The sequence below is a fragment of the Aotus nancymaae genome, unplaced genomic scaffold (genome assembly GCF_030222135.1).
Source record: "Aotus nancymaae isolate 86718 unplaced genomic scaffold, 86718_ANA_hifiasm-v0.15.2.pri h1tg000041l, whole genome shotgun sequence".
NCBI lineage: Eukaryota > Metazoa > Chordata > Mammalia > Primates > Aotidae > Aotus > Aotus nancymaae.
Genome location: NW_026988455.1, coordinates 37,123,912 through 37,145,805, shown reverse-complemented (window position 1 = coordinate 37,145,805; position 21,894 = coordinate 37,123,912). Strand labels below are relative to the sequence as shown.

The 21,894-nt window shown below is 37.8% G+C and overlaps 1 protein-coding gene across 3 annotated transcripts in view; it reads left to right on the top strand.

Annotated features, from left to right (window-relative positions):
- PCSK5 (proprotein convertase subtilisin/kexin type 5) overlaps positions 1 to 21,894 on the top strand; it is a 472,843-nt gene that overhangs the window by 210,068 nt on the left and 240,881 nt on the right. For all 3 annotated transcript variants that reach the window (XM_064361641.1, XM_064361640.1, XM_021669251.2), the window contains exon 9: positions 1,251 to 1,351. In XM_064361641.1, the coding sequence (XP_064217711.1) occupies positions 1,251 to 1,351 (101 nt within the window). The remainder of the gene's footprint in view (positions 1 to 1,250; positions 1,352 to 21,894) is intronic.

Here is a 21,894-nt window from a genome sequence, read left to right as displayed (position 1 = left end):
AAAGTTCATCTCTAAGGAGCTATACAGCACTTTGTTCCTGTTAAGATCAAATTTCTTTCCAAACCAAATTTAACTAATTTTCACACTCCTCTCGAAGGAAGCACTTTGAAGGACAGGGCTTTTGTTTTCAACCACCTGGATCCCCCTTCACCTTTCTGCTGACCGTTCAGGACAGTTTTCTTATAAGTAATATACTTGCCTTGATGTACATTGGTCTCATTATATGTAACTAATGGTCTTCCAATAACTTCAATGAGACCACTAACTCCTCTCACAGCCTTCTGCACTCCCCCAGAGGTGATACTGTCCCCAAGGGGTCAAAACTGGGTTCTTGTCCAAGAGGGAGGATTTAAAAAATCTTAGAGCTATTATAATGGTTTCTAGAATCTTGTTTCATAGTATTTAAGGAGAATTTAAATTTAATGTATTTTTTTCCTTAGTTAGAAAAATAATGAAACAAAGGCTGAGAAACATTGCCTTTGCTGGATGGTAATATTATTCCATCACAGCTGAAGTGAACTGGATTTAAGCCAAGAGGATTCAAATGACCTAGTTCTCACATTATGATTAAAAAATAAAATGGAGAAATAGCTACTCTTCTCTAACATACAAGCGTACACTTAGCGCTGTAATTGCATATCAAGTATGCTGACTTCAGCCTTATTTTTAGTATCCATGTTATGTCTTTGAGGAAGTCTTGGTTCGTCCATGTAACATTTCTATTGATTGTAGAAACAGGTCCACAACCAAAGGCATACTTTTGGCTTGAAATCTGTGGTGCCCCAAGGTGACAGTGCTGGGCTGCAGGGACTGTGTACTTTTATTCCACGTGTTACCCAATGCCTGCTCAGTGTCTGGATTTAACACAATGCGTTTGATTATTTTTAAATATTGGGGCAAGGAAAGAACTTCAGTTTTAACTGGCACTAGGGAGAAGCCAGCAAGCTGCTTCCAGAGCAGAATTTCAGGAGGTATTTGCACGATCTTTCTGTTTTCATCCATAGGCTATCCCTGGTTTTGACCCTGGTTTTAACAGTAATGGAGTTTAGTTTCCAAACCCTTCCCTTTTCAGAGTTGATCTACGCAGGCAATTCTCTGGAAGTGATATGATTTACAGGAGTGTAGGAACGAGGAATTTAAAACAGATAATTAACATATACGCCCATTCCATTTCTATGAGTATATTTCTTTCTGCTTGCAGGTGACTCACATTGGCCTCAGAGATCTAAACTTTTCACTTTGTCTTCCAGATCACTACAGATCTGAGGCAGCGGTGCACAGACAACCACACTGGGACGTCAGCCTCAGCCCCCATGGCTGCAGGCATCATCGCACTGGCGCTGGAAGCCAAGTAAGCCTTGATCTCTATATGTCTTCACTGGTGACAACCCCTGATCTCAGGGAAAACGTACCCCTTCCCTTGTATATGGCCCCTAGCATGACAACCTAGAGTATAATCTTCCCAATCCCACCTTTAAAACTTCAAAGATTTGGGCTTTAAAAAAAACCTCCCTTATATTAAGAAGATGATAAGGTTTTGGTTTTACATGCTTAAAAAAATAAAACTCTGTAATGACTTGGTTATGGAGTCATAGTGCACGCATGCCAGATGGCTCCAACACTCTTGCCTTGTTGAGGTTTTTATTCTAGTTCGGGAATGTTCCTGAGGGTCCCAGAGAGGTCAGGTCTGCCCATTTCTGATCCCTTTCTCTGAAGCACGACTAGGCAGCTCAGATTCCACGAAAATAGTACAGTCACAGACTGGCTCTGCAGAATAAAATATGCCAGGGACAAGGACCACCCACTTATCTCCAATCCTGTTTAATATAGTCAAATTCTAAAAAGATGACTGTGAAAGACCCTTTCAGGTTACTTGTAAATAGGTCCCCATCTCTTTTTTCTCTAAAAACAAATAGGTTAATTTGTCTTAACTTTTTGAAAACCTAATAATACAGATCTAAAATCTCTTGTCCTCAATTTTAAAATCCAAAATGCCAGGAAAACTGAATGTTCTTTTGCAAATTTAACACTAGAATTCATTTTTTGACAAAGTTTGCCGTAAACTCACTTGAGGCTATTTATAATATTTATAAAATTCATTGTGAAATATTCATGTATTTGATTGTGAGGTGCTGGCCCAGACCTTGCTGGAGATTTTGTGTCATATATGTTATGGGTACCAGCTCTGAAAAAATTCTGAATTCCAAACATGTCTTGTCCAATTTTAGAATAGGGATTGAAGGCCTATTCTCGGAGGCTCTTCCTGCAGGAGGGTCATAAGAAAAAGGAACTGAACTAATGACGTAGCGGTTTTCTAAAAATAGCCTTGCACCTCTGCCCTAGAGAGGAAGGGAAAGGTCCGTTCATCTGGCTGCACCCTGACGTAGAGCAATAGCCAGTGACAGGGAAGGAATACAAGGATAATGAAGAGGCTCAGAGATTGCAGTGAGAACCGTGCTAGTTCATTCTCAGGACGCAGGTAGTTTCCCAGCGTTCGCAGCTGCCCTCTGTAAGACGGAGAGCCTATGTTAAGGCAGTTGGACCTGAATATAACATGGATACAGCAAATTGCTAAGTCATGTGTTGAACTGAAACTGGGCGAAGGACGCGGGCTCTGGATATGGTGCCCTGTCTCTCGATGGCTTCTTGCCCAAGTCTTGACATTGAGAGACACCAAGCCCCCGTGAACATTTGAATTTCTATTTGACAAGGTTAAATATGAAGCCATTTTCAACGTAGTACATCTTTTAAGGTGTTAAGAATTTGGGTTTAGCAAGGAACTGGCACTTATCCTATTAAATTCTCACTTCGCAACTTTAAAGTGTTCTGGCAGCAGAAGTCTCAATTAAATGTCTGTGTTTTTAATTTGGTGAACTCTACCCAGGATTTTTAGAAAATATATTGTTTTAATTATGAAATTCTAGGTTGTTTCTCTGGAATATGTTTCTGTCCACAAAATTTTAAAGGAAAAATCATCAGGAATTCCTCTACCATGCTCCCCCACAGAGCTATCTCAAACTAAAACTTGGCAACCTGATACTGTAACTGTTGCTACATAGAATTAGGTGATACTCAGTTCTTTGAGATATTACTAAAACACTATTATTTTTTTAAAAGCAGTTCTTTTAATCACGATTTAAACTGAAATGCAAAAATCTTGCTTTATGCATCAAATAGCCTGAGATAACATCACTTTGGACTGCATAACACATAGAAAGACTACAATTTTTTTTCTTTTCATTTTGAGCATTTTTAAAGATCTATTTTTGCCAAAACTGTGATGAGTGGAAGGAAGTTCCTAACATACAGGCTACCTGGAACATCCACTGTGTTTCAAGATGTTAACAGTCTCTCCAACTGTGGGTACCAAATGATAAACTATCTGATAAACTGAGGAAGAACAAACCTCTTTTTTGTAGCTCCATTGGTTTGTTGTACAGGCCAATCTTTGCCTGTAAATAAAGCTGAAAATTATGGGAAGAGATCTGAGTACCAAAAGGGTGGGTCAGATATTGATGTCAAATTAGCATCAACAAGCATCGGCCCTCCAGCTTAGTGTGAAACGTATCTAAAACTAAGAAACTGCAGATAGGAGCTGTAATAACTCTCTCAGTGCATAAGGGCTGCAATTGCTCTAAAGCTAAACCTAATCCTTGTAAATGTGCATCGCTCATTTACTCAGCCTCACCCCTTGCAATCTCCTCTTACACTGTTAATTCTCAACAGCACTTGAACATTGGTATTTTTGAGATTCAGCCTTTGCTATCACAAGTTAAGGAGCCAGATATAGAAGGTAGTCTCTTTTAAGAGGAGAGGAGAGAAAGCCACAGCTCTAGGTTGAGTTATGACTCAGGACACTGCCTTACTCGCTGGATATGCGTAGCCAGTCAGGGTTCGTTCAATAACTGGATAGGCTGAGCCTTCAGATGAAAAGCTGCAACAATCCGCCAGTCCCTATATAAGTGCATGTCCTAGCTATCCCTGTACTATCAGGAGAAATTTATTGTTTCTCTGAATATCACTAGATTACTGTATTTACTCAGTCATAGCAACATTAGAGAAAATTAGATCCTAAGCTTTTCCCCAGCCTGCTTCCCTTACACTCCAGATGTCTGCCTGCATGGGTAGGACTGTGGTTCCTTCTGTGATGCTGCTTCTACCATTGGCCTCTCTGCCACTTGAAAACCTTCACAGGAAACTAAGAGAAAAGAAAACGAATACACCCCTTAGTCCTAGCTACTCAGGAGGCTGAGGCAGGAGATCCCTTGAGCCCAGGAGTTCAAGGCTGCTGTCAGCTATGATCAAACCATTACACTCCAGCCTGGGTAACAGAATGAGACCTTATCTCAGAAAAAAGGTTGTGGGGGATAAATAAAAATAAGTGAAATGAAACAAAACAGATAAACTTAAGGTATCCAGATCTCTTAACCAAATGTTTGAAAAGTTTGATCATGAATAACTTTGCTATGGCCAGGCTTAGTGGCTCACGCCTGTAATCCCAACACTTTGGGAGACTAAGGCAGTCAGATCACCTGAGGTCAGGAGTTTGAGAGCAGCCTGGCCAACATGGCAAACCCCATCTCTACTAAACACACAAAAATGAGCCGCGCATGGTGACACACGCTCGTAGTCCCAGCTACTCAGAAAGCTGAGGCAGGAGAATTGCTTGAACCTGGGGGACAGAGGTTGCCCTGAACTGAGATCATGCTGCTATACCCCAGCCTGAGCGCCAGAACAAGACTCTGTCTCAAAAAAAAAGAAAAAGAAATAACTTTGCTGTAACAGCTAGTAGGACTCTCAGGCCATCCTTTGCCTACAGGATACATAAGAATACGTGTTACAACAAATTCCACTCTACTGTGCTCCCAGATACTGGAATGAAATTATTCTGCTCCCAAGACTACAAGAATTCTCAGTTCCTCTGAAAATCTTCCTTTTTTTAACCTTTTTTTGCTGGGTTTGAGCCTCTTTGGTTTGGGTTGTGTTGAGCTCTACAGCCACCTTGAGACAGTCTCATCATGAATCTTGCCTTTCTGATAAAGTAGGAGATTGCCTCCTTGTTTTCAAAGATGCTTCTAAAAATTATGGACAATTTCAAAATGAGAAAATACTGTAATCTTAAAAGAGAGGGGAGAAAAAACTTTTTGTGTTGTGGTACCTCAGAACATTCTTGTTAGTTCAGAAGGTTTAATAGTATTTTGATTTTTTTTTTAGTTTTGTGGATTTTTTTTTTAATTGTACTTTGGGCTCTGGGGTACATGTGCACATCTTGTATCCTACAGGATTGTTGCATTGGTACATACGTGCCATGGTGGTTTGCTATTTCTATTCCCCACCCCCCGTCGCCTACATCAGGCATTTCTCCCAGTGTTATCTCCTCCCATCCTCCCCATCCCCTGCTGTCCCTCCCCTCCCCTCCCCCCACACCTCACCCAGTGAGTGTCATTCTCTTTCCTGTGCCCAAGTGTTCTCGTAGTTCATTGCCCGCCTTTAAGTGAAAACATGCAGTGTTTGATTTTCTGTTCTTGTGTCAGTTTGCTGAGAATCATGGTTTCTAGATTCATCCACGTTCCTACAGAAAACACGAACTCATCATTTTTTATGGCTGCATAATATTCCATGGTGTATATGAGCCACATTTTCTTTGTCCAGTATATCATTGATGGGCATTTGGGTTGGTTGCAGGTCTTTGCTATCATAAACAGCGCCTCAACAAACATACATGTGCATGTGTCTTTATAATAGAATGTTTATAATCCTTTGGGTATATACCCAGTAATGGGATTGCTGGGTCAAATGGAATTTCTATTTCTAGATCCTTGAGGAATCACCACACTGTCTTCCATAATGGTTGAACTAATTTACACTCCCACCAACAGTGTAAAAGTGTTCCTATTTCTCCACATCCTCTCCAGCATCTGTTGTCTCCAGATTTTTTAATCATCACCATTCTAACTGGCATGAGATGGTATCTCAATGTAGTTTTGATTTGCATTTCTCTAATGACAAATGATGATGAGCATTTTTTCATATGGTTGTTGGCTGCATATTTGTCTTCTTTTGAAAAGTGTCTGTTCATATCCTTCCCCCACTTTTGAATGGGTTTGTTTGTTTTTTTCTTGTAAATCTACTTTAGTTCTTTGTATATTCTGGATATTAGATTAGTCCTTTGTCAGATGGGTAGATTGCAACAATGTTTTGCCATTCTGTTGGTTGCCGGCTCACTCTAATGATTGTTTGTTTTGCTGTGCAGAAGCTCTTAAGTTTAATTAGATCTCATTTGTCTATTTTGACTTTTGTTGCTGGTGCTTTTGGTGTTTCAGTCATGAAGTCCTTGCCTGCACCTATGTCCTGAATGGTGTTGCCTAGGTTTTCTTCTAGGATTTTTATGGTGTTACTTCTTATGTTTAAATCTTTAATCCATCTGGAGTTAATTTTTGTATAAGGTGTAAGGAAGGGGTCCAGTTTCAGCTTTCTGCATATGGCTAGCCAGTTTTCCCAACACTGGTTTTTATTAAACAGGGAATCCTTTTCCCCATTGCTTGTTTTTGTCAGGTTTGTCAAAGATCAAATGGTTGTAGATGTGTGGCTTTGTTTCTGAGGCTTCTGTTCCATTCCATTGGTTTGTATCTCTGTTTTGGTACCAGTACCGTGCTGTTTTGAATACTGTAGACTTGTAGTATAGTTTGAAGTCAGGTAGTGTGATACTTCCAGCTTTGTTCTTTTTGCTTAGGATTGTCTTGGCTATGCAGGCTCTCTTTTGGTTCCATATGAAGTTTAAAGTGTTTTTTTTCCAGTTCTATGAAGAAGGTCAATGGTAGCATGATGGGGATAGTATTGAATCTATAAATTACTTTGGGCAGAATGGCCATTTTCACAATATTGATTCTTCCTAACCATGAGCATGGAATGTTTTTCCATCTGTTTGCAGTGGTTTGTAGTTCTCCTTGAAGAGATCTTTTACATCCTTTGTTAGTTGTATTCCTAGATATTTTATTCTCTTTGTAGCAGTTGTGAATAGGAGTTCGCTCATGATTTGGCTCTCTGTGGGTCTGTTATTGGTGTATAGGAATGCTTGTGATTTCTGCACATTGGTTTTGTATCCTGAGACTTTGCCGAAGCTGCTTACCAGCTTAAGAAGGTTTTGGGCTGAGATGATGGGGTCTTCTAAATAAACAATCATGTCATCTGCAAATAGGGACGATTTGACTTCTACTTTTCCTAAGTGAATGCCCTTTATTTCTTTTTCTTGCCTAATTGCTCTGGCTAGAACTTCCAATACTATATTGAATAGGAGTGATGAGAGAGGGCATCCTTGTCTAGTGCCAGTTTTTAAAGGGAATGCTTCTAGTTTTTGCCCATTCAGTATGATACTGGCTGTGGGTTTGTCGTAAATAGCTTTTATTATTTTGAGATATGTTCCATTGATACCTAGTTTATTGAGAGTTTTTAGCATAAAGGGCTGTTGAATTTTGTCAAAGGCATTTTTCTGCATCTGTTGAGATAATCATGTGGTTTTTGTCTTTGGTTCTGTTTATGTGGTGGATTACATTTATAGATTTGTATATGTTGAACGAGCCTTGCATCCCTGGGATGAAGCCTACTTGATTGTGGTGGATAAGCTTTTTGATGTGCTGTTGAATTCGGTTTGCCAGTATTTTATTGAAGATTTTTGCATCTATGTTCATCATGGATATTGGCCTATAGTTTTCTTTTTTAGTTGTGTCTCTGCCGGGTTTTGGTATTAGGATGATGTTGGTCTCATAGCAAGAGTTAGGGAGGATTCCCTCTTTTTGTATTGTTTGGAATAGTTTCAACAGGAATGGTACCAGCTCCTCTTTGTACATCTGGTAGAATTCGGCTGTGACTCCATCTGGACCTGGACTTTTTTTGGTTGGTAGGCTATTAATTGCTGCCTCAACTTCAAACCTTGTTATTGGTCTATTCAAGTTTTTAACTTCTTCCTGGCTTAGTCTTGGGCGTCAGGAATTTATCCATTTCTTCCAGATTTACTGGTTTATGCGCATAGAGCTGTTTGTAGTAATCGCTGATGGTAGTTTGTATTTCTGTGGAATCTGTGGTGATCTCCCCTTTATCATTTTTTGTTGCATCTATTTGATTCTTCTCCCTTTTCTTTTATATTAATCTGGCTTACAGTCTGTCTATTTTGTTCAACTTTTCAAAAAACCAGCTCCTGGATTTATTGATTTTTTTGAAGGGTTTTTTTTGTGTCTCTATCTCCTTCGGTTCTGCTCTGATCTTAGTTATTTCTTGTCTTCTGCTTGCTTTTGAGTTTTTTCACCTTGCTCCTCTAGCTCTTTCACTTTTGATGATAAGGTGTCAATTTTAGATCTGTCCTTGTTTCTCATGTGGGCATTTATTGCTATAAATTTCCCTCTAGACACTGCTTTAAGTGTGTCCCATAGATTCTGGTACGTTGTCTCTTCATTCTCATTGATTTCTAAGAACATTTTTATTTCTGCCTTCTTTTCATTGTTTATCCATTCATCATTCAGGAGCAGGCTATTCAGTTTCCATATGATTGTGCAGTTTTGAGTGCTTTTCTTAATCCTGAGTTCTAATTTGATTGCACTGTGCTCTGAGAGACTGTTTGTTATAATTTCTGTTCTTTTGCATTTACTGAGGAATGATTTACTTCCAATTATGTGGTCAATTTTAGAATAAGTGTGATGTGGTGCTGAGAAGAATGTGTATTCTGTGGATTTGGTGTGGAGTGTCCTGTAATGTCTATTAGGTCTGCTTGGTCCGTATCTGCATTCAAGTCCTGGATATCCTTGTTGACTTTCTGTCTCGTTGATCTGTCCAGTATTATCAGTGGAGTGTTAAAGTCTCCCACTATTGTTGTGTGGGAGTCTAAGTTTCTTTGTAGGTAGTTAAGAACTTGCTTTATGTATCTGGGCACTCCTGTATGGGGTGCATATATATTTAGGATCGTTAGCTCTTCCTGCTGCATTGATCCTTTTACCATTATATAAATGCCCTTCTTTGTCTCTTTTGATCTTTGTTGGTTTAAAGTCCGTTTTATCAGAGACTAGGATTGCAACTCCTGATTTTTTTTTCTCTCCATTTTCTTGGTAAATCTTTTTCCATCCCTTCATTTTGAGTCTATGAGAGTCTTTGCATGTGAGATGGGTCTCCTGAATACAGCGCAGCGATGGGTCTTGACTTTTTATCCAGTTTTCCAGACTGTGTGTTTTGATTGGGGCATTTAGGCCATTTACCTTTAAGGTTAATATTGTTATGTTTGAATTTGATCCTGCCATTTTGTTACTGGCTGGTTGTTTTGCCCGTTAGTTGACGCGCTTTCTTTAGTGTGTCATTGTTCTTTACCATTTGGTATGTTTTTGCAGTGGCTGGTATTGGTTGTTCCTTTCCATGTTTAGTACTTCCTTCAGGAGCTCATGTAAGGCAGATCTTGTAGCAACAAAATCTCTCAGCAGTTGCTTCTCTGTAAAGGATTTTATTTCTCCTTCACTTGTGAAGCTTAGTTTGGCTGGATATGAAATTCTAGGTTGAAAGTTCTTTTCTTTAAGGATGTAGAATATTGGTCCCCACTGTCTTTGGCTTGTAGGATTTCTGCCGAGAGATCTGCTGTGAGTCTGATGGTATTTCCATTGTAGGTGACTCGACCTTTCTCTCTGGCTGCCCTTAGGATTTTTTCCATCATTTCAACCCTGGTGAATCTGATGATTATGTGCCTTGGGGTTGCTCTTCTTGAGGAATATCTTTGTGGTGTTTTCTGTATTTCCTGGATTTGAATGTTGGCCTGCCTTGTTAGGTTGGGGAAGTCCTCTTTTATAGTATCCTGAAGAGTGTTTTCCAACTTGGATTCATTCTCTCTGTCACATTCAGGTATGTCGATCAAGTGTAGATTAGATCTTTTCACATAATCCCATAGTGTTTGGAGGCTTTGTTCATTTCTTTTCACTCTTTTTTCTTTAATGTTATCTTCTCATTTTATTTCCTTGATTTGATCTTCTATCTCTGATATCCTTTCTCTGCTTGATTGACTCAGCTGTTGAAACTTGTGTATGCCTTGTGAGGTTCTCATGCTGTGTTTTTCAGCTCCATCAAGTCATTTATGTTCTTTTTTAAGCTACTTATTCTAGTTAGCATTTTGTCTAACCTTTTTTCAAGGTTCTTAGTTTCTTTGCATTGGGTTGGAACATGGTCTTTTAACTCAGAGAAGTTTGTCTTTTCCCACCTTCTGAAGTCTGCTTCTGTCAATTCATCAAATTCATTTTCTGTCTTGTTTTGTTCCCTTGATGGTGAGGAGATGTGATCCCTGGGAGGAGAAGAGGTGTTCTGTTCTTTGATGGTTTCATCCTTTTTGCGCTGGTTTCTTCCCATCTTCGTGGATTTATCTCCCTTTGATCTTTGAAGTTGATGATTTCGAGAAGAATCTGAGTGGGCATCCTTTCTGTTGCTGTTGGAGCTATATCTTTTTTTTGCCTGTAGAGGTGCTGCTGGGCTGCCTCAGATTCAACTAGGTTGCTGGGTGGATGGTCTTCCCCTGGAGTTTATTTGCGGGTGCCATTAGCCCCACCTTCCCAGTGGCTTCTCTCCTTCTCCAAGCTTGATCTTCCCAGTTGGGGTCAAACTGGTGTATTTGCTGCCAAGCTCTCTAGCGTGGGCTTCAGTTTGAGTTTTGTAGGGGTGGGGCCTGTCAGGCCTTATGGCCTGTTTCCCTGCTTTCAACTCTGCCTCTTTCTGTGGGACGAGTTGTTGTGTTCTGCTGGTGTTGGTCCAAACTTCCGTCCAGGTCTGTGTGGACAACTTGTGGCACCAGGCAGGAGCTGTTGCTCAGATTTGCATCACAACAGAAGGCGCCCCTCAGTTTGGAGGGGCTCTCGTGGACCGTGGGTTGCAGGAGGGATGAGGACAGCATGGGATCCAAATGGGAGCACTGAGAGGGTGAAGTCCCTGACCCTCCAAGCCGGCTGCACGTTCCAGGTGGGGATACGCCCCGCCCTGTCTCCGTTTGCCCTCCCTGGGTGGCTCTTGCCCTGCTTTGGCTCCTTCCCTGGGCTATTTTCAGATTCCTACCTGTCCCACCGAAACAAATCTGGCACCTCGCTAGGAATTGTGCAGTCCTCTAACCCTCTGCGTCTCATTCACTGGGAGCTGCATTCCGGTGTTGCCTCCTCTCAGCCATCTTGGTGTGCTTCTATTTTATGGATTTTTTGGTAACTTTCTGGTGTTTCAGGTAATTGAATAGAGAACATGTAATTAGTGATTATAGGATATCATTCCGGCCATTGCTTCTTAAAATGATGTCTTTTTACATAGCCTCACTAAAAAAGTTCAAATAAAACAAGTATGCAAGGAAGCGGGTTTATTAAACAAAAAATCGTAATGAAAGACAGCTGTACTAATTTTAGCTTAGCAACTTGGCAGAACACCTTATATTTGTAAAGTGTTTTTCACCTAGGTCCTAGTATATGTTCCTAGTGCTATAGACCTATTGGTGTGGGTGGGGGGAAAGTAAAAGAGCTTACTGTTAAATGATGTTTTGTATAAAATGGTTTATAAAATAAAGTGAAAATAACATTCATAAAAGTACAGTGTGCTCAGAATTATAAGTTGTACTGAAAGTTTTCCTGACCCATCTGTAATTATTAGCAAAGAAAAGCTTATTTTAGTGGACTATTTCATATGTTAAAATATCAGCATTAACTCAGGAAATACAAAAATTAAGTTCATCAAGGAAACCTTTCTGCCTCAATTGCAAAGGATCTTTCACTGGAAAATTGAAGAACATGTGTTCAGTAATCAAGAAATGTTACACTATACAGTGGATGGTGAATAAAAGGGATGGAGTCAGGTTGAAACTTCTGAAATTATCCAAAACCTCCTAAAAGGGTATTGATAAAAGAATCTCCTACAAATTTTTGACTTAAATGACCCCAAAGCCTTTTTCTTACATTTCATATCTCAGAGACTACAAGAATACCTTACTTTGAGAAAACCCAATCTATCTAGGTCTAAATTTAGAAAATAAATTAAAAGAACAGCTGCTCTATCGTAGTAGAAATACACGTGGTGCATATTGAACGTTAGCTCCCACTGGTATCCTATATATACACATACATACACACATTCACATATTTCTAGGTAGACTCATTACTTTCTCCTTATTACTCACCTTTTCCCTCCTATTGCAAATTAAATTTAAATTTCTTGAGAATAAGGATTATATCTTATCTTTATTTATGTGTATATAACAAACATATTGAACACTACAAGAAAAAGCATCGTGTTAGGCATTTAGTTACTTAGGGCATAATTCAAATATGTATAAAATATATATCATTTGCCCTCAGGGGATTTTATATTCTCATTAGGGAAGCAACTGAACAGTAACAGATATATGCAAATTATTTAAGGAAATCAATGAAATCATTCTGGGGTAAAGGTTGTAGAGGATACAGGACTTGGATGAAAATAGAAATGGTCAGCTTTGATGATTCAAATTGGAATATTGGTTCCATAGAAATTTTTATCCTCCATGACACCTAAGCATAATGTTTTGAACAAGGTCAGTTCTCAGCAAATATTAAATTAATTCATCTAGTCCAACCTTATTTTTTGTACGATGGAACTGAGTCCTAGAGAAGTTAAAGAATTGCTCGATTGATTACTTCTATCTTCCAAATCCTTTAGATGATACTTATTAGTGACTTCTTTTTCCCATACTGCCTCAACTCACCTCTCATCCTGTTATCATTCACTAGAAGTGGACTTCACCTAGCCAAAATTAAGACATGATGCTATTTCCTCTCTCACCTTCCAAGGGAAGCCCTTCTACCTTTTATCTTTGGAGGAAGGGGTCATTCGAGACATGGAAAGGTCAAAGTGTGAAGAGTTAAAGAAGTATTGAGCCAAAGGATGATTCACACCATATGCTATTGATTTCACAAATCCATCCTAAACATTTTCTCAGGAAATTAAACTGACCGTCTGCATTTCTTGTATACCTAAAAAGTCCGTCTACGTCAATCTTACATAATTCAGATGAATCAGCCACTCTGTATCTTTGTTTCACCTTTTATTATAATCTGTCTTACCTATGTGTTTCCAGTGTCGGAAAAATGTAGGGAAATGACTAGAATATTTGGGCTACAGTGATTGTGAGAAGTTAATATGTGGGACAGCCGAGAAGGGAGTCTGGAGTTTTGAACAAGCCAACTCTGAGTTAAAGTACCTCACTGGGGTGAGGAGTGCTTCAAATTTCTAGAACTGAGCACTGTCAAGGGAGGCTACATAAGGATACACATAAACATTTCTTAATATTGGGGTTAGCATCTTAGTACTGATATCCTGTAAACTAGTCTTATCATCTTTGTATTTTTTTCATTAAAAACACATTTCATCTCATTAAAAATTTTCCCTAGGACCACATTCAGCTCCGTGAGATTGCAGTGGGCAGGGAGCACAAGTGTGTTTGGTTATTGAGGTAAAATTGCAGAGTGCATACCAAGCTTTTTTTTTCTAAGACAGTTCCATTTAGAACGTAGAAGGCACACACACAGAGAGAAATGCAGGCATTTGTGCCCTGATTCCACACAGTTACAGGGTAAAGAAGCAGGTATTGCACGTGCCCTGATTCCGCACAGTTACAGGGTAAAGGAGCAGGTATCGCGTGTGCCCCGATTCCGCACAGTTACAGGGTAAAGGAGCAGGTATCGCACGTGCCCCGATTCCGCACAGTTACAGGGTAAAGGAGCAGGTATCGCACGTGCCCCGATTCCGCACAGTTACAGGGTAAAGGAGCAGGTATCGCACGTGCCCCGATTCCGCACAGTTACAGGGTAAAGGAGCAGGTATCGCACGTGCCCCGATTCCGCACAGTTACAGGGTAAAGGAGCAGGTATCGCACGTGCCCCGATTCCGCACAGTTACAGGGTAAAGGAGCAGGTATCGCACGTGCCCCGATTCCGCACAGTTACAGGGTAAAGGAGCAGGTATCGCACGTGCCCCGATTCCGCACAGTTACAGGGTAAAGGAGCAGGTATCGCACGTGCCCCGATTCCGCACAGTTACAGGGTAAAGGAGCAGGTATCGCACGTGCCCCGATTCCGCACAGTTACAGGGTAAAGGAGCAGGTATCGCGTGTGCCCTTCCTTTCATACACTTCGAGTTTCTTTGTGTTTTGGAATGTTGTATTTTGGGCTTAAAATTTTGCTGAGATTTCTGGTATGAATGGTTGGGGTGTACAGCATGAAGAGGGTGAGGAGAATTAAAAGAAAACCAGGGAGGAGAGCTAAAAAGGTTTATAAGGTGAAAACAGCACACATTTCTACTTGAGGCCGAGGGGACAGAGGAGGGATGTACTGTCCTGAATTATTCCCTATAGTGAAATAATTGTAACCAGACCCACAGAGCAGTTACCACGGGCCTTCTGCCAGGACTGTGCATGAAAATAGCTTTGTTATGTCTACATACACACAGACAATACACTCTGTCCTCTAGACCTTCTCAAGTTCAAATTATGTAGAAGCCAATTTTTCCTGGACTCAACTTTGTACCTTAACTAATAGTTTCAAAAACTACAGCTTCCAGAGGTGTCTATTATGACTGGAAAAGCCCTGGTCAACAGGCTCATTCACCTTGGATCGTCTTGAAATGTAGCCAGTGTGTTCCAACTCCTTCCCTCAATGAAGAAACTAAGAAACATGTTGGATAATTGACTTGCTCAGAGACTGAACTGAGGTTAGAAGAGTCCTTAGGAGACTGTCACCTGCCTCTTTTTGCTTAGCTGCATTTTGAAAAATGTATTAGTCACTAAAAACATTTTATTCTTATTACCGTAATAATGAAGATTGCTTTTTCCAAAGAATAGTTGTCAGTCCTGTGGCAATCACCAGACTTTTCCTTATATAGCTGGTCAAGTAACATTTTCAAGTGTCAAATGTTAGAAATGTCTCATGTTATAAATATCCAGTTTGTGCCGGAGCAAGGCAGGTAAACCATTTGGGAAGGTAGTGTAATATAGTAGTACAGGAGAGATTAGCATAGCCGGTCAAGGTGATGGAAATAGGGACAGAGAGAAGTAGGTAGATTTGATGTATATTTTGTAGGTGTAGCCAACAGGCAATGAATTACACATGTGCCTTTGGGAAAAGGGAAAAAATCAAGGTCTAGTTACTTCGCTAAACTCAGGAAAATTTTGGTACCATCTATGGAAATAGATACCCTTTATTCTTCCCATGGGATAATGGGAATTAGAAGCTGCATAAAAATCTAGTAGTACAAGAAAGTCTCTGGGCCTACAGATTTTGCAAAGACCTGTAGCACGTATCTCTGGCAATTATTGACTGTGCTTGGGTACCACCAGCCTCCTCATCAGTTAATTAATCTACAAAAAGTGTCTACCCTGAGATCATAATTGCTGTAAATGACTGATACAGCTCCCACTTTTAAAAAGTAAAACAGATAATATTATTTACATTATAAATTGCTTATCTGCTTCTCTGTCTCTTAATTTAAACAGAGTGTTAGCAAATTAACCTTTATGCAGTTACCCGATAAGATTGCTTAGGAACTCGCTTGATGTATTAGTGAGTTTATAAGAAATATGTGAAATTTAGTATTTAAATTTAGTCTCTTGGGGGTTTGTGGATTTTACTCATTGCCAGGAAATTTTTGTTCTTGATAGTACCTATGGTAACACTCCAAATACCATCAAATAAAATTTTACTTGCTAAGAAAAAGAGAAGATGACTTTTTTTAAGGGTCCATTAGTTTCACATCATAGCCTGCTACTTAATCATTTTAGTCAAAGCATATTCAAGTACTTATTGCATAATAACTCATTGGATGGCTGCATCAAATATTACTGTTTTTGTATTTGAAAATTCTCAAATTATATTACTATATTCTATATTGAAATACAGTTCAAGCTTAATCTGTTTATATGCCAAGTTTTCTCGGGTTGAGTTTTGAATCGATCTGGCCTGTGGCTACATTGTCTTGCCTTATACTTTTTTACTTCTAGGACATTTTTGTCATATAAGAGTTAGGATTTTTTGGTGTCATTTGCTAGGAAGAGCCAATTTTTTCTAGTGACACTAGAATCTAGTTTTTGTATTAACTGATTCCAGTATTCTTTTTTTCCTCTGTTTAAAAATTTTAATCATAATGCATTTTGCCATCAACAGGAGAGAAAAGTCAATAAGGAAAATAAAAATGACAGATTGAAATCATGTCATTTTACTAACATGTAAGATTTTATTCATTCTGACATCAAGTGGTTTGTGCATCTGATGTGTTGAAAGCTCCAAGCAGCACATTCAAAGTGAAATAAACTGTAATACCTGAAACACACACAAAACAGATATTGTATGTTTATAAGATTGCACTATTTCTTACCAACTTGGATTAAGCTTTCATTTCTCTATTCATGATAATTCTGAACCTTACTGAGTAACCACCATATGTGTGACTAAGAAGAAGAAAAAGTTTATGTTGTTTGCATATCCCAGAAAAATCAATAAGTCTGGGAAGCCTGGCAGTATTATCCCTAACCAGTAAAGTTCGTAGTACATCAGACAGTGACATCCTGTTTGTGACACAAAACGTTCTTCTTGCCATTGCCCCCCCCAACCCCCACTTGAGTGTGGAGATGTTGCATGGTGCAAAAAGATAAAATTAAGAGATAAAATGGTGGCAAAAACAGCAGTCAGCCTTCATTGAATACCTGCTTTATGCCAAATACTGAGCTGAGTGTTTACATTGGTTATCTCATTTTATCCCCAAAGCAGGGCTCTAAGGTAGGCATTATCACCACATTTCCTGTGTGGAAAATGAGAGCTTGTAATTCACACAGGTGATAGGTGTGCAAGGTGAATTCAGGGTAATGTGACACCAGAACCCACCGTCCTACCACATCACCTTTCTGTGTTAAGCACTGTAACAGGACATGGTTAATTACACATGGACACTATAAACTGTAAAGTGAATGAATGAGTAAATGGAGAGAAGGAACTTTCCCTACAATTAATTCAAAAATATGGATAGGTGTCTGTTTGGGTGTCTGTAGTTAGTGAGATATAGTGCCAACAAGTTTAAACTCTAAATCTCGATGGATTCATTCAAGAAATATTTATCGAGTCATGCTTCTTACCATAATTTCTTTATTTTGAAACAAACTTTTTTTCACATCTCTGAACCTGTAATATATCTTACAAGTCATAGTTGCAATGTTCGGTATGTGCCTGGCACTGTGCTAAGAACTCAAATCCATCTATGAGCAAAACAAGCATGGTCCTTGCCAGAGCTGCCAGTAAAGGTCAAGTAAGTTGAGCACAAATGTATGTGAGGCCTTGAATTTGACTCCAATAGAGCCTACATTTCAGTCAAGGGAGGCAGAGATTAAAGACAATTATATCTGGCATGAAGGAAAAATTAGAACAAAGCATTATATTGTGCTAGAGGGATTGATGGTAAGGTAAGAGTAGGGAAGGATGAATAGTGGCAAGTAAGGAAAAGAAGTGGCAAGGCCATCAAGGAGATGACAGCATTTTTTGCTGCAATTGGAGTCATAAAAGTGATCCACCTTACACTTGGTTTTTGTGAGTTTTTACTGAGTTACTGCTTTCTGGCAACGTTAAGCACATCTTACCTTTTTCATCTAATAGAGCTTGCAATCACGACCAAGCTTTAGTAGAAGGCCAAATGATAAAGAGGAATACTTGAATGATCCATAATTTTCTATATTCCTATAACAAATTTCGAAACCTGCCTGTATATGATTGAAAACAGGTTGAAAACTGGCATCACTTCACAGATTAAAATTGTTCATGTAGTCAGCAAGAATGCATTTATGTAGTCTTCTGTGAGCACTCAAATTTATGTGAAAAACTCAGTACACAACCAGGGAAATGTTGGTACAAAGGAAGAGTATTCGAGTGAGACTGAAAATAGGGAGGTGAGTTCTCTCAAGGGCTCTCAGAGGAGTCTGCTTGTTACTTAGTTATTGGAAACCTTTACGAACAACTTGAAAGAATGTTGTAACGAGCTTCCTGGAGAGACTATGATACGGGAGTGATTGTGTTAGTCATGCTGAATTTTTATTTGCTGCTCTGAATTTAGGTGCCATTGGAATTGACATTTAATAGCCTCTTTTTCCATAGCAGATATATTCAATTTTATAATTTTCATTGTGCTGAAATTCTCAAGCATTTGGGTTTCCATACCTGGAGTATAAAGTAATTGTTATCAGTTTGTCCAAGGAATCATAACATTGGAAGATTGCCCAGAAACCATCTGGTCTGTGGAGATGCTATTCAGCGAGAGGGTTCAAGGATCACCAGGCAAAGGTGAATAACAGTGACAATGTAGGTTATTTTTAAAAACAAGGCATTTTTTAAAATTTCATTAAAAATAATTTTTAAAGTGACTCATTCTGATTATATATACTGTTTTGACATAGCATTTCCTTACTTGTATGAAATGAGGATATCCTTACTTAGCAATGAAAGTGACCAATCTCACATTGATTCCCAAAGTGAAAAACAATGTTCCAGTCTTTGAAATCCAAAAGATTGAGAGCTTTTTTGATCACAGTGATGCTTGCAAGCATTCTACTGATTTCATTTGCCACTAACGTCTTAGAAGCAAATAAATATTTATTTAATACTGACAGATTCCAAGAAGAAAAATCCCATGACCATTTATAATCTACTATTAGCAATAGAACAATATTTTAAATTTAGATATTTATTTATATAATGTATTATTTGATGATAATATCTTAAAATTAATTAATATGATTATCAAAATAATACCTTTAATAAAAATATATATATCTAAATCATGCAGACATTTAAATCAAGTATCTCCCTACACAGACAACTTTTTAAGCATGTTTTAAGCTTTTAGTATAACTCCTAATGCTATGATGCTAGTTGCAAATATTGTTAATATATGCATCATGTTTATTATAATTATATTGCATATTGATCATTAGTCTGCATTTTGCTTTCCTTTCAGATTCTGTTATTCATTTTGTTGTTCCCTTCCCATTCATTTTTTAAAAATCAATCTTTAAAAAAAAAGAAAACAAATAATGTTTTTTCTAACCTGCAATCAAACATTATTAGCTTAAAGAAGGTTTTAGGGTTTTGTGGGTGCTGTCTCCATTCAGTTGTTGGCAATTAGGTTTTGAGACATTTTTGAATTGTAAAGACTAGTATTCAAATTGAATTTCAAAAGTGTGTTTCAAAGTCACTCAAGAAGATAAAAATGCTTTGAATCCTCTACTAATCAACTAACCATATTTGTATTTTTCTTACCTGCCGATACTCAACATGTTACCTTTTGGCCATAGTTACAGCAAATTTTTAAAAATTTTTTATTTGCTTTTAGGTATTCTTCATATTGCTTTGAAATAGGTAATGTTTTATTTATTTTAAAAGTATTATTTAGTCAAACATATGTATCCTTTATGAAATCTTCAATTAAATAGTCATACCTGATCCCTGATCTTTTTGTACCTTCTAGAGAATTTTACATATGCTGATGAAAGCTATGTATGTTTTACCCTAAAATGAGGCCAGATTTATATGTGGCAGGGAATTTTCTGTATCTTAGAGGAATTCGTGGATCCCAGATTAAGAAGTCTCAGGCTAGAAAGTTCTTTCCTATCTCAAAATGTATTAATTAATGACTGACATTTTCATGTAGTGTTTTCTTTATTCTGAGTTTTTGATTTTTAATATTTTTGTGGGTACATAGTAGGTATATATATTTATACATGAGATGCTTTGAAACAGGCACACAATGTTAATAATCACATCATGGAGAATGGGATATTCATGACACAAACATTTATTCTTTGAGTTACAAGCAATCCAATCACTGTTTTAGTTATTTTTAAGCGTACAGTTATCATTGACTATAGTCACCGTGTTGTGCCATCATTTAGTTGGTCTTACTTATTCTTTCTGTTATTTTCGACATCCCCTAACCATTCCTACCTACCCCCCACCCCAGCACTCCCCATCACCACCCTTCCCAGCCTCTGGTAACCATTCTTCTATTTTCTATATCCATATGTTCACTGGTTTTGATTTTTAGATACCACAAATCAGTGAGAATATGCGGTGCTGCTTTCCTGTTTTATTTTTCATCATTAAAGTTTAACCAACTAGAGTTTATTTTATCTTGTTGTCCAGTATGAGGATCTAAATTGAATTTTTATATTTGTTCAGTGTCATTTGTTTAGTAATCTATCTCCTCCAAAAGCAGTTTGTTTTGTGTTCTTTTAAGTTGTTGCATTTATGAAGATCTCCTTTAGCATTTTCTGCTCTATCATTCTACCAAATCTTTAAACATTGTAGATTCACTTCATATTTGAAACATTTTCGTAAACATTCTTATCTTTTCATTTTCTTAGATAAAATTCAGAACCAGTCTTTTGTGTTCCCAAAACAGTTGCAGTGGCAGTTTGTAACAATTGTGTAAATCTTGGCTTCTTTACAAGTTTTCCCAATCAAGAAGATCTTTCTACGTTGTTTGGATCTTCTTTTTAGCAGCACTTTAATGTATCAGACTTTATCTTAGTTTCGTAGTTTTTATTTCAGACTTATTTTTTGGGATAGCGAATATTTGTTTGTTTTGCTATTACCATTATGTCTTTAGCTGATTACTGCTATCTATAACAGAGCCATTATTTTTGTAAGTTTTTCTTTTCTCTAGGCTGTTTAACTCACATTATTATAGCTGATTGTCTTATTTTTTTTTCAGAATATATTCATAGCATCTGATGGTAGTAATAATACATCAGATAGTAGACTAATCTGATGATAGTCTATGTTTTAAGAATTTTTCGTATTTGTTCTTATTGGATAATAGGACAGATTAGTCATTGTAAGTTCAGATTTTGGAGTCAAGCTAACTTGAGTTCCAATCCTACCTCTGCTATTGTTACCTGGATAGACTTGAGCAAATGAAAGTCATATTTCTTAACCTTGTTTAGTTGCATTTTTTTCAAATGAAATTTGGGTCAATAACTCAGAATCACAGGATGGTTGCTAGGATTAAATGAACTTAAGTGTATGGGAAGTCTAAAAATAGGGGAGGTGATATCATCACAATATTATTTCTATTACATTAACCATTCAAAGAGTGTTAAATATTATGAATGATAATAAGCATTCACGTTTAGATACTGATTTTCTCTGGACTTCTTTCTTTTTTTTTTAACCTTCTGTTTCACTTTTTGTCAATGTTTGCTTTTCTTTTAGATGTTCTTCATAATGCCTATGCAGCGTTTTTGGTTTTGTGTTACCATTAGGATTGACATTTGGATGTTTCCATATCTGTTGAGATGAATATATACTTTCTCTTGAGATGAATATATACTTTCTCCAACTAGATTTGTTGATATGATTTATTAGAATAATATATTGTTAATATTCTTCCCTGCTTATATTTATGAATCAGATTTAGTTATTTAATATGCTATTGGTTAAATTTTAGCATATTTTAAGTATTTGAGTTTATTTTTCTGAGATTTTGTTTCTTTTACTAAATAATGTGGGTGTATATATGTGTGTTCTATGCTATTATTACAGCAGCTAGCTAACATTAATTGTGTACCTACAGCAGATAAATAGCATTTTCTAAAGTATACTTTTGGTATATTTTATGTAATTTTCATCTATAAGGTAGCACAGGAATTAAACAGAATCAAACTTTTAACCCATATTGGTTTGACCTTGAAACCAGCCTCTGTCTCTGCAAGTTTTTGGTATCAGGTGATGTTAAATTCACAAAATAAATCGTGGAATTTTGCAATTTGTAATTTCTCTCCAGAGATTCTTGGGATTAGAGTTCTTGCATGTTTGAAGGAAACCATCTGGCCTCAAA